Source organism: Lampris incognitus, chromosome 5, assembly GCF_029633865.1.
Source record: "Lampris incognitus isolate fLamInc1 chromosome 5, fLamInc1.hap2, whole genome shotgun sequence".
Taxonomy (NCBI): Eukaryota; Metazoa; Chordata; class Actinopteri; order Lampriformes; family Lampridae; genus Lampris; species Lampris incognitus.
This window is the reverse complement of record NC_079215.1, coordinates 15,519,618-15,531,910: the sequence shown is the minus strand read 5'-3', so window position 1 is coordinate 15,531,910 and position 12,293 is coordinate 15,519,618. Positions and strand designations below refer to the sequence as shown.

The window sequence follows — 12,293 nt, the reverse complement described above, 5'->3', positions numbered from 1 at the left end:
GTTATCGGGTCTAAATGTTTTCATCCATCCCAAGGCAGATAGCATGCAACTCTACACAATAGTGAATGCAAACGTCTTTATTATATCTGTACAATCTTACTGGCTCTACACTCGCCTCAAAGGATTCCCCAACAAGATTAAGTTGTGAGCTTTTGAGAATCACCTTAAAGCAACGTTGAGAATCTGCTCACCAGGCTATCCCGATACTATTCTGGTCCCCACATTAATGTATGTATGCATTGATTCTTTCAAAGGCATTAAATGGACATGAACCTGAGCACAGCACTGATTTACTCACTCCCCACTGGCCTGACTGGAAAGGATGCAGGACCATTCCATGAATCAACGAAAGAAGAAAAAAAACTCTAGGGAGTTTTATCCACTCCTACTAACACAATCCGTATGCTCTTGAGTGTCAGACACTGTTGAAATATTCCGGTTCAGATTCAAGACCCATTTATTCAGCTGAATAACCTAGAAACCTACCTTCAAGCCCAGCTCCTGTTTGTCATTCTCTTATTCTCCCGACTGCCCTGGTAACGCCACGTCCCCCTGCATCCACTTATGTGTACGAGAGTAACATGTTAATACACACACACACACACACACACACACACACACACACACACACACACACACACACACACACACACACACACACACACACACACACTTTGGCCGTAAAATTTCATTTATTAAGAGCACTGTTGCTTAAGGGATTCGACTTAAAGGGACTCAAATAGTGGTTTTCCTCCGCTTCGTCCTTCATGATGGCAATTCAGGAAAAAAAAATGTCTAGAGCTCACCAATTTTTGCTTTCGTTTAATAGAAAACCAAGACAACAAAGATTAAACAGGGCACTACCTTACATACGGTACTTTTTTTTGCCCCTTCAAACAGAGACGCATTGAAAATAAATCTGCAAGAAATAAAAATAAAATAGTTGTTATTAGCCGTTATAAACACAGAGTCCAGTAACACGTCATCAACATATATCAAATGCATTGAATGCAATGAGGGGTTGACTAAATATGTAACTGCACAGATGTTGAATGAAAGGTCAACTATATGCTGATCAGCGATCAATACAATGTACTGTTCAGATCCGGACTAGACTGTAGGAAGTTATATGGCTACCACTGGAACTTATATACGTATACATGCATTCACTAATCGTTATTGCTTTTGTAATATTAAATACTGCTAGAAGTTCTCTCTGTTTTAAAAGTATGATCTATTTCTAGAAAAGTCTTGAGTCATTTGTTTAGTGTATCTATTTTCTATATTTTGTCCTCTTCATTTGATCACAAACATTATCACAACTGAGTCTCTGTATACTACAATGTTCCAGTACAGGGATAGTTATCCCATTGATACTTTACTCATCACTGGAATGATCACAAGGGGAGGACACAAATTTTAATTTTTGAGTAACAAGGCTTGTTGTCTCACTGAATACTACTCTAAGACAGAGGAAGGAGGAGGGCGCACACAGCAGTTGGGCCGTCTGACATTTTGAAACATCGACCTGAAAATGTTCTGTTGCCTCCTCTTGTTCTTCCGGCCTTGTCGTGGTGAGTCGACGGCAGAGATAGATTTCCTGATGGAGGTCTGGACTATCAGCTTCCTCTCCTGTTCCTTGATTTTACACTGCAAGTGACTCTGTATGGCAAAGCCGAGGGATTCCGGGTCCACAGAAGCCCCATAGACCTCCCAGGTCATGCCTTGTTCATCCCAAACCACATCCTGGACACTTTTCCCCTTTTGTTTCTCAGATTCATCTTCCTCTTCCTTATGTCTCTCTGGTTCTAGCTTTGTTGCAGATTTTTTCTCCTTGGTCGATGGTTTAACTGCAGCCTTGGTTTGGTCGTGTGGACTGTCAGATTTGTTCAATGATGCATCTGATTTGGTGTTTGTTGCTGTTGATGTTGGCAGTGCCAGACTGGGCTTGGTTGAGAAGGCAGACTGAGACAGAGCAGCAGGTGAGCTATTGTCAGCAGCTTTTGTCTGGCTAGTGCTAGCTGTCTCTAAGGGGGAATCTAATTGAGAAGAGGGAGCTTTAGCAGAGGGTGTTTTGGCAGATGGTGTTGGCAGAGCTGGCTTCTCAGATATTGTGGGATTCCCAGCTCCAGGGATACAGTGGGAGTTAATTGTGTCACCTTTGTGGTGGCTGACACTTAGTGCTTGCTCCCTATGGGCACTGGGTTCAATATTGATTTGATAAACTGGCTGCAGAGGAAGACCCTTCTCAATGCTGCATTGAGCTGAGCCAGACTCTTTCAGTTTAGTCCCTTGCCTGCTGTCCTCCTGGTGGGACAGAGCCTCCATATGGAGAACCACAACAGGGTTTTGGTTGGGGCAAATCCCTGCCTCAAGGGTGAGTCGCTCAGATCTGGGATCCACAGGGGTGGGTAATGAACCTGTGTGGATCTGTGAGTGCACCATCTGGGGGAGGCCCACACCACTGTCCACCTGGTAGACCACTGCAAGGCTCTGGGCCTCTGCCCTGGAGAGAGCACCGATGCTTGGCCTGCAAGGTATAGGGAAAGGTAACAGACTGGGACTGGTAGACACAGCCTTACTGCATGTGTTAACTACTGCCTGCACTTCCATGTCTTGACACTGCTTAGCTGGGGTGGATGACTGGGAGGAGGTCATAGTTGAGGCCTCTCTGTAGAGCTTACATTGAGTCTTCTGCTCCTGCTCTTCTACACTGACAACTGTGGCTGTATGGGTGGCTCCCTCAACCACCTGGGCATATGCTGGCATGTCTTGTAGAGCCTGAATTGTAGATGTGTCTTTCTGTGACATTTGTGGCTGAAGTTTATCTGAGGAGATCCGAGAATTTTTCAGCAGTTGCATATCTTTCTCTGGAAGCTTGGAAATTGAATTCTTATTTGTAAGCCCTTCATTCACATCTTGGCTCTTAAGCAAAGATGTCGTTTTGCTGCACAGAGCTGTCTGCATCTCTGGGGTGTGGGCTTTTGAAAACTGCACAGGGCATTGTGACTGAGCGGGGCTAGTGGCAGAGCTATGTGATATACTATTCATATTATTAGGATCTATAGATTTCAAGGATATAGCAGTGTCATTGTCTGGGGTGGATGAAATACCCTTTGGGCTACTGTTTTGGGGTGTCAGGAGTTCAGATGATGTATGTTTTGGTTCACAGGTTTTGTTAAGCATTTGGTTATTTGGAGATACATATTTATTACTGTCTTCTAGAGGTGACTCCTTAGCTGCGGATGCTCCACTGCCCTGCAACACGGGCTCTGCACACCTCTCCAACAGTGCACTTGAACCTTTTGCTCTGCAGTCATTCATCTGTTTGTCAACCTTTGATGCTGCAACGGCAGGCGACAGACCAGCCCAGGAGACATCTTTCTCCTCAGAGAGGGTTAACAATTTCAAATTAGCATTACCATCCCTCTGGCCATCTTCTGCCTCACTCGCACCTTGGCCGGTCAGGGATGGCTCTGACATCTGCTGGTCTTTACGGGCCAGAAGCCTTGATTTTTCCTGGTTTCCATTGGCTGGTATTGGTATATCTGACACCAAATTAGCTGTATCTCTTCCTTTTGGAGATGGTTGGGTGTTTGAAGTTATGTTTACAGGAACAGAAGTCAGAGACAGATTTTCGTGTTTATGGGCTGTAGAGGGGAGGGTGGGGGTTGGACACACTTGAGAGAGGTTTACTTTAGGTTCCTTAGCCCAGTTGGCATTAGGTTCATTGCTTAGTGTGTCCAGAAGAGGCAGCTGAGGCACCATCTGGACTGTCACTGTCCTTTTTGGATTAGTTCCCATGCTGAAATCAGTGGTTTAGTCGCTCTGTTGTTGTAGTAATCCAAAGTTGAGACAGGTGCACAATTTCCTATTACAATCCTTATTTTGCAACGCCCTAGAGCGGGAAAACAGAAACAGTCTTACTTTCTTTAAAAAGGTGCATGTCCCTCTACATCTAGATATAATAGCTTTTCTTCACATAGCAGAAAGAGGAAACCATCACTGGTACAAGAATAAATAAGTTACGAGTGATGATTATCCAAGTTGCATCTTGCATAATAAATAGCTGTTGTTAACAGTGATAACCATGCACCAAAGGATTCCATCTTAAAATGAAGAACAAAGATGCATCTCTGGGAAAAAAAAGGGAAAAATTCAAATTTGCTTTCCACTACAGTCATCCAATTACAAAGATCCAATGAACTTTTCTGCCATTCTCCACCACAATATTGGATGCCTGAATTAGATTACATTAAAAAAAAATCTACAAATGCCAGTAATATTGCTTGTGTTGCACAATTCTGAGGTTATTAATTTTTTAATTCAAAACACACTTTGGTCTAAGCAACTCATCTCACTCCCCTAAATGAAGATTTTGAAATTTTAGGGCCAACAAGATGTTATTTAATTTATATGAGCGCGCATCAGGACAGATCACCCAGTGTGGCTCTGGGTCAGCGTATGACATCCAAGTTGAGTATTTCATAGTATGGTGCCCTGTGATAAATTGCAATTTGTGACAACATTGTCATTACGGTCAGATTTTTGACAGTCTACAAAGCAAGCACTGTGACAGTATAGTGGCATTATCAACCGTCTGTGTCTGAAATATCTGCGTTGTCGTGCCCTGACTTGAGCGCAGGTTTTTAGAATAATCCCCTGTAACGCCACAGCGGCTGAAAGTGAAAATGTGAAATGAAAGTAATCCTACTTATTAAATCCCTGTTTATTATCTCACATAAGGAAAAGGCAGATTAACAGCAGCTGGTCGTTTACTGGTTTTAGGAGTGCACCACTTCTGCCATTTTTTTTTTGGAAAAAAAAATTTTTTTTTACGGTCATTGCTGTCAGGCATCTCGTTTCCTACCAGTTTCTCTCAATCAAATAAGTCAAGAGGCCAAAAAACGTTTCTCTTGATCTGTTTTCTCAACCCACAAGTAGAAAGCACAATTACAGATCGCAGGTTCGGGCCCTCATTTAGAAATCAATATACTATAGCCTCTGCACTAGCCTAGTCATCGATGCAACACCCCCCCTCCCCCTTTTTAATTGTGGAAGTCAGAGAGGAGAAGATTAGGACCATCATCCCACTCACCCTCACGGTCATTTGCACCACGGCAGCCCATCCGCACAGTATGTAAGGGCACTCTGGGGCGCCATTTAAAGAAAGGGGCAGTTGTTAGAAAAGGTGTTCGGACTACAACTAAACTATCACGGCACATTTTAGCAGAAGAACAGGTCGAGCCGTCTTGCGTTACCGTAGTGCGGTTTACTGTTGTGTCAATGCACACATATATATATATATATATATATATATATATATATATATTTATATACGAGAGCATCCCCCTGACTCGCCCGTCTGACAGTCTGACTTAAATGAGCTGTTCGGCAATTGGACCGCCGGCTAATTGCTGGTTGCGTGTGTGCATCATTTTGCAGATAAAATGACAGTTATTTGAAGAAGAAAGAAATGCAGTAGAACAGATAACATCACGCGTTGATGGCAGACACCCGTATCATCCCGATTCATCCAACAGTCCACATTTGCCAGTCCCGCCCCTCACAACACCTTCCTATATTTGACGATTTGACCTTGCGGACATGCACTATGTTCAACACGACACGAGAAAACGACACCTCCGCCGAGGCAGGGTGGAGAGCGGCTTACCTCGGGAAGACGTCACCCTCCGCTCGGATCACACGGGTTAAATCGCTGGGATGGTTTGGGGTATGATGGGGCTACCGTTTGCGTCTCCGCGTCGCCGCGAGAAAAAGGCTCCCCCACACGGAGCTGAATACGGGCGTCGGTGACATCAGGCCACGCCTCTTCCATAGGAGCGGGACGCCACGCGGAGACGCGCCAAACTCCCGCACCTGTGAATGCGCGGGAAGGGAGGTTGTCTGTACAGCGGGGTCCTTATCAAATTTGATCTCGGTGATGCCATGTCTAACAGTCAAATTTAAATAAAAGGAAGGGGGGAAAAACCCAAAAAACTAAGACAAGTTCTGTCTCCTCTTTGTTTGAGTTTAGCTGTTTCATCAAAGGTCCAAAGAGTCTGACTAAAGTGCATTCAGTGAAACCAAGCAGCATTGCGTTGGCCCTTATGGTAGTGAGTAACAGCTCATTTTGCTCCTATGATGATTTGGAGCGTGAAATGGCCAGTGTTTGGCGATCTTTCCGCTAAATTTCAAGTGCTTTAGAGCAACAGTTTACAAACTATAGGTCACAACATGTAGGTCAGGTGAATCGGCCATACTAAATTGCCCCTAGGTATGAATGTGTGTGTGTGTGTGTGTGTGTGTGTGTGTGTGTGTGTGTGTGTGTGTGTGTGTGTGTGTGTGTGTGTGTGTGTGTGTGTGATGGCCTGGTGGCCTGTCCAGGGTGTCTCCCCGCCTGCCACCCAATGACTGCTGGGATAGGCTCCAGCATCCCCATGACCCTGAGAGCAGGATAAGTGGTTCAGATAATGGATGGATGGAGGGAAGGTCACAACCAAGGCCGCGTTTCAGTACCATGGGCCTCAGGGCTACAACTTTTTCCAGGCCCCCCACCCCCCCCCCACTCCCCCAAAATCACTATCACGACTCAACTACTGCCACTTCAGCTTCAACCTACACAAATATCAACCACGCTTAATTTACATACAATCATGCATCAGCAGTCACACATGACAGCAGTTTAATATTATAATTATCGTGAACCATACATATACGATACAGAAATTACATCCCCAAAAGATACAGGCTGGCTCACTGTAGGCCAAAATCCATCTCTCTCACATATAATGCATGCATATGCATGCTTACACACACACGCACACACACACACACACACACATCGTCATCATCATCATCATCGGCGGTCGCTTGCAGCAAGTACTATTACTGTCCTCTCCGTCAGATTGTCTACTTGTGGGTCTTCAGATGGCTGTACAGGCCAAGCCGTGATCCACATATACTTTGGTGCAGTGTGGACATGGGAAAGGGATGGTGGTTGAACCTTTTCTCTCTCTCCTTGCGGTGCTGTCGCTTTATCTCTGCAGCACAGTGGAGTTCCATTCCATGACGTGCAGCTCCTTCCTGCATAGATTTCTTCCAGGATCACCTATCCAGTGCAATGTGTTCCCAGTTGCTCGATGTGATGTTGAATTTCTTCAGACTGATCTTGATATTATCTTTGAAACCTTTCTTTTGCCCACAGCTCACTGACCTTCCTTCAGCGGGGAGTACAGAATCTGTTTGGGGAGACGTGTTGGACATGCAGATGCCATGGCCTGTCCATCAGTGTTGGTGCTGCATTATTGTGGTGGTGATCCTAGTCATGTTGGCTTTCTCCAGAACGCTGATGTTGGTGCGTCTGTCCTTTCAGCTGATCCTCAGGATCTTTCAGAGCTCTTTCTGTCCACCAAGAGTTCTTAAGCTCCCTCACCCATCTCTGGATGTCCACCTTGGCTCTGAAGTGAGCCACTCTTTTAGCCTTGCAGGATATATCATTTTGCCAGGCATGAAAGGCTTTCCTTTTCTTGGAGATGAGCTGCTGTATTGCTGTGTCATTCTCATCAAACCAGTCCTGGTGTTTTCTGGACTTGTACCCAAAGCTGGTTTAGCAGGTGTCGAGGATGGTGGATTTGAGCAGCCTTCAGTGTTTCTCAGTGTCACCAGGATATTGCTGTTGGAGGGTTTCCCCAAGAGAGGCCTGAAGTCGCTGTAAGGTAGCAGTTTCATTCAGGCTTTCAAGGTTCAGTCTTGCCCAGGTCTGCTTCTTTTGAACCCTCCTGTTCCTCTTGATTTTGATGGACATCATGAAGCAGATGAGGCGACGATCTGTCCAGCAGTCATCTGCATCAATCATGGTCCTCGTGATGTTCACATCATGGCAGTCCCTAGTTCGTACAATGACATAGCCAAGAAGATGCCACTGTTTGGGGCAGGGGTGTCTCCAAGATGCTTTAAATTTGTATTTCTAGCTAAACAGAGTGTTAGCGATGGTGAAGTTGTACTGAGCACATTTGCTAAAAAACAGCACTCCATTGGAGTTGATGTTCCCAATGCCTTCCTTTCCTATAGTGCCCTTCCAGAGGTGTTGATCCCAGCCAACCCCGGTGTTGAAGTCTGCTATAGGAGAATAATCTTATCCTCCTTGGGGAATCTTGACAGTCTTGTCTAAGCAGTTGTAGAAGGTCTGTTTTACTTCCTCTTCAGAATCTGAAGTAGGGGCATAGGCTCTCACAACTGTTGCCATCTGGTTGTCGGCAAGCACCAGACGGATGTTCATGAGATACATGAGATTCAGACAGGTGGCTGATGATCTAGTTCCTGATGGCAAATCCAACACCATGGATCCTGGGCTCATCAGCAGCTTTTCCTTTCCAGAAGAAAGTATAGACACACTTCTCCTCCGACAGTTGTCCTTTGTCTGCCCGTCGGGTTTCAGAAAGGGCAATTATGTCAATCTGTCATCTCTTCAGTTCTCTAGCGATGATTGCGGTTCTCTTCTCTGGTCTGTCACTGGTTGCACTATCCATCAGTGTTTGCACAGTCCAGGCTCCAAAGTTCATGTTTCTATGTTTCTGACTGCATGTGGGTGATCCCTCAGGACACAGTAATCCAGTCAGGAGGTTTGCAGCAGGCTATTTTTAGGGCACCTTTTGTAGCCACTTCCCCAGGTGGGGTGAGCAGAGCTGATCCTAAAGAGGGCTGCTCAGTTGTAGGTGCAGCTACCAAAGAGCTCTTTCTACCTCGTTCCAAGAACCCAGTGGTCGAATCTAGCACCCACTGGCTCATGACTATGGGCTTCCAGATCTCACAATCCTGCCCCGTTCACCACTTTCATGTTGACATAGGACTTAATCCGGGATGTTAGGGTGGATTCCCTTCATGGAGGACACCTGTTCATGACTTTGTTTAACGTGGGGAGACTGATGCACAGACAGCCACCGCACGGTCCTTGACAGAGCTGGGTCAGGATCAGGTGGCAAGGAGTCAAAGATGACTGGGGGCCCATTTCTGCTGCAGTCTTCATCTGTCTTTCCAGCCGTTGTGTTGCTTCCCCAAAGTCAGCCATCATCCTCCGCCCGTTCCAACATTGAGGTCTTGGTTGGATTGGTCTTTGTCAGGGACCTCCCCCTTTACCTTACTGCCTTGGGTAACTCTACCAGGAGCAACTCTTTACTGAAACTATTTAACCACAATAAACTATTTCTTAAATGCAATATATCAGGTCAGCAGTCTGAAGGCTTTCAAACAGCTCTATATTGTAACGTGCTTGGATAAGTAGACACGCTGGCTGTTGGTTGGCGGGTCTGACCCTTTAGTCGAGCGGTTAGCGATGTCTCCTGCAGTGCGGGCGATACGGGTTCGCTTCCCGGTCGTGGCAGTTTCTGTGGTTGCGTTGTCCCCTGAATTCGTTACATTGGTGTCAGAAGTGGGATGGAGCGACCGTAAGGCTGTCGGAGGCGTATGCGCCCTGAGGCGTGAAGGAGCTGATATGCTTAAGCGCGGGGACGCGCTTCCCGAAGGAGGAAGGTAGTGTAACGTGCATGGATAAGTAGACACGCTGGTTGGCGGGTCTGACCCTTTAGTCGAGCGGTTAGCGATGTCTTCTGCAGTGCGGGCGATACGGGTTCGCTTCCCGGCCGCGGCAGTTCCTGTGGTTGCGTTTGTTAAAGTGTGTTGTTTCCTTCTACTAATGAGACTTTACAACTCGTTTCAACCCCACTGGGCTATAAACTTTAATAATAACTTCGGCACGTAAGGTTATGCATCATGCTCGGTCCGTTATTCCAGGTGCAACAACATAAACGACCCCTGTGTAAACAAGGAACTAAACAATGGTTCCTAACAATAGTTCCTATTGTTACAGCGTGTCCCCTGAATTCGCTACAATATTATCATAATCAGAATAATAGCCTTTCTTTACACAGCACTTTTTAAAAATGTGTTGCGCTTCACAAAAAAGTGGAATGGAAATAAAAGAAAAGTTTGTGAAACATGCCACGAGGAGGGTTCGAGGTAAAGGCGGACATGGTTTTAGGCAATTAACACAGGCTTTGGTTAATAATGTCTTTCATTCATTCACTTGCACGGGCCAGTTCACTGCTCTCCTGCGAGCCACGCAGTCTCTCTCTCTGCCTGCAGCCAAGGCTAAACCACACACCCCTACCACAGTGATGTACATGATAATTTGCATATAGAGCAGGAAAGTGAGATCTGATCACAGGTGGTCACTCGAGACACATGTGTAGACACACATTCTAATGCCAGGTGTGAATTGACGTACTTAGATCTGTCCATTTCTGATCGGATCACTCGAGACGCATGTTACTGCCAGATGTTAACAGCCTCTGTGACTCCCGCTGCCCTTTCTCTCTTTTGTTTTTGCGTTTTTGAGCTCCACTTTCACATAATTTCTTTCCAGACATTTGACATTTTTGCAAACGTGGCTTTTGAAGTAAATTTCCAACCAAGCCAAGAAACTGCCATGCATAGAAACAGTTGAAGAACTGCAACTCATTCATTGGACAATAAAGACAGTCTCGTCATACATTTAACAATCACGGGGGCTTTTTTCCCAATATATTAACCTGGCAGAGAGGCAGCATGTATGTCGAAAACAGAAGGGGGCCAAGAACTGATCCTTGAGGGACACCACAACACAACTGAGCCATCAAGGAAGAAGAGTTACCCAGAACAACAGAAAAAGTTCTGATGGAGAGGTATGAGCGTAATAAACCAAGAGCCAAGCCCTGGATGCCTACCCAAGTCTCCAAGCAATGTAAGAGGATACTGTGTCAAAGGCAGCCCTTAAGTCTAAAGCAACTAAAATTGAGCAGCAACCCTACTGCAGTCAGCAGTAGGGTTGGGCATCATGAACCGGTTCCAAAATTCTGATTCCAAAGGAATCATTAAGAAATTCAAATTCGATTCTGTCTGTCGGTTCCTAAATAAATATCACTTGCGCTAAAGTTAGTTTCAGTTTCCGTGGTTGTGGCATGCAGCTTCCGTAGTTTCCGCCTCCACAAGCAGTGTTGCCAGGTCCGTGGTTTTCCCGTGGAATTGGGCTACTTTCAAGATGTTGCCGCGGGTTGTTGTTGTTTTTTTTTTTTTTTTGCCCGCGAGTTGAGGTTTTGCCTGCAAATTACATTAATTGTATATTTAAATAAAATAATTTAAAAATAGGCTATATTTTAATTTAAACACATTTCAAATTCAGCAATTTACACAACCATAGCACTGATACTCAAATCCTAATCTTAACCATTAGTGAGAAACAAGCCAAACTGACTCCAGATCAGCACTTAACACACATGGGCTTGGGACACGCCCCTCACTGGTTGGCACACAGAGTGAGCCTGCGCTCACGCCTGTCACCCACTCTCACAGTGACTTGTTGAACTAACGGAAGCTATGCTACCTAGCTACCAATCCGGGAAGAAAGAGATGACACCCGGTGAGCGGGCAAAATATGGAAAGAGAAGGAGTGGGAAAGTGAAAGCGGCCTGAGGGATTGGATAGGACGTGTGGCCGGGGATGAAACCAAAGCTTTCTGTCGGTACTGCAGAACCAAGATTCGAGCGCATCATGGTGATCTCCAAACCTGCAGCAAAACGGAGAAACACACTCGAGTTCTGGTATTAGGCTGTTTTTGGGGCTCGTTTTAGTCGCCATTGTGCTAGTTTGGGGCTAGTTTGGTTGGCTATTGTGCTGGTTTTATCACAAAGACCTGGCAACCCTGTCCTCAAGTTAAATGTTCGCCATCGTGTACCAGAGCACGCGACGGTCGAAAATGTGGGGTTGGCACAACGCCTGTGGCAAAATTATTTCGTGCAAGGGAGGATGCACAGCAAATATGGCCAAACACCTTCGCCTACATGGTGTGCACGTTAACCAGTGTAGCGTGTTTGACACGTTGCGCCGGTGTCTTGCAGCGGCGCCCTCTTCAGGCCACCCCGAGCAAACAGCAAGCAGCACCTCGTCGCAGTGGGGTAAGTGAAAATTAATAACGTTTGTCTTATTCGCAACAGCGAGACAGCAAACAACTTATACATGAGCGAATTGCTATAAACTGTGTGCAAATACCGATATGTGTTTTTTCTGTGCTGAACGCGCGCGCACACAGCCTGAGAAGGCAGATATGCTCATTTTTCTAAACAAGAACTGTTTCTAATTCAAGGAGTTTAATACCTGGTAGTCCGGACCAGGGTGGGACTGTGTCTTTATTTCTTCATCTTCATGTATGAAGACAGTCGTTGTAAATGTAAATATAAAAATGAGACATTCACACGAAT

The 12,293-nt window shown here is 45.6% G+C and overlaps 1 protein-coding gene across 1 annotated transcript; it reads right to left on the bottom strand.

The window, feature by feature from the left end:
* Positions 1-1,458: 1,458 nt before the first annotated feature.
* Positions 1,459-3,804, bottom strand: gprin3b (GPRIN family member 3b). The gene is made up of 3 exons (XM_056279774.1): positions 3,216-3,804; positions 2,473-2,969; positions 1,459-2,430 (listed from the first exon to the last, which is right to left on the bottom strand). Exons 1-3 carry the CDS (start codon positions 3,802-3,804, stop codon positions 1,459-1,461), a joined length of 2,058 nt encoding a protein of 685 aa, XP_056135749.1.
* Positions 3,805-12,293: the final 8,489 nt, after the last annotated feature.

Excerpts from the sequence above, each read along its gene's own strand:
- gprin3b (XM_056279774.1), bottom strand. The coding sequence starts at position 3,804 with ATGGGAACTAATCCAAAAAGGACAGTGACAGTCCAGATGGTGCCTCAG. Across the intron at positions 2,970-3,215 it reads GGAGTCACCTCTAGAAGACA|AGATGCAGACAGCTCTGTGC; the intron begins GTAATAAATATG and ends CCCACACCCCAG. Across the intron at positions 2,431-2,472 it reads GCCTTGCAGTGGTCTACCAG|ATCCACACAGGTTCATTACC; the intron begins GTGGACAGTGGT and ends GTGCACTCACAG.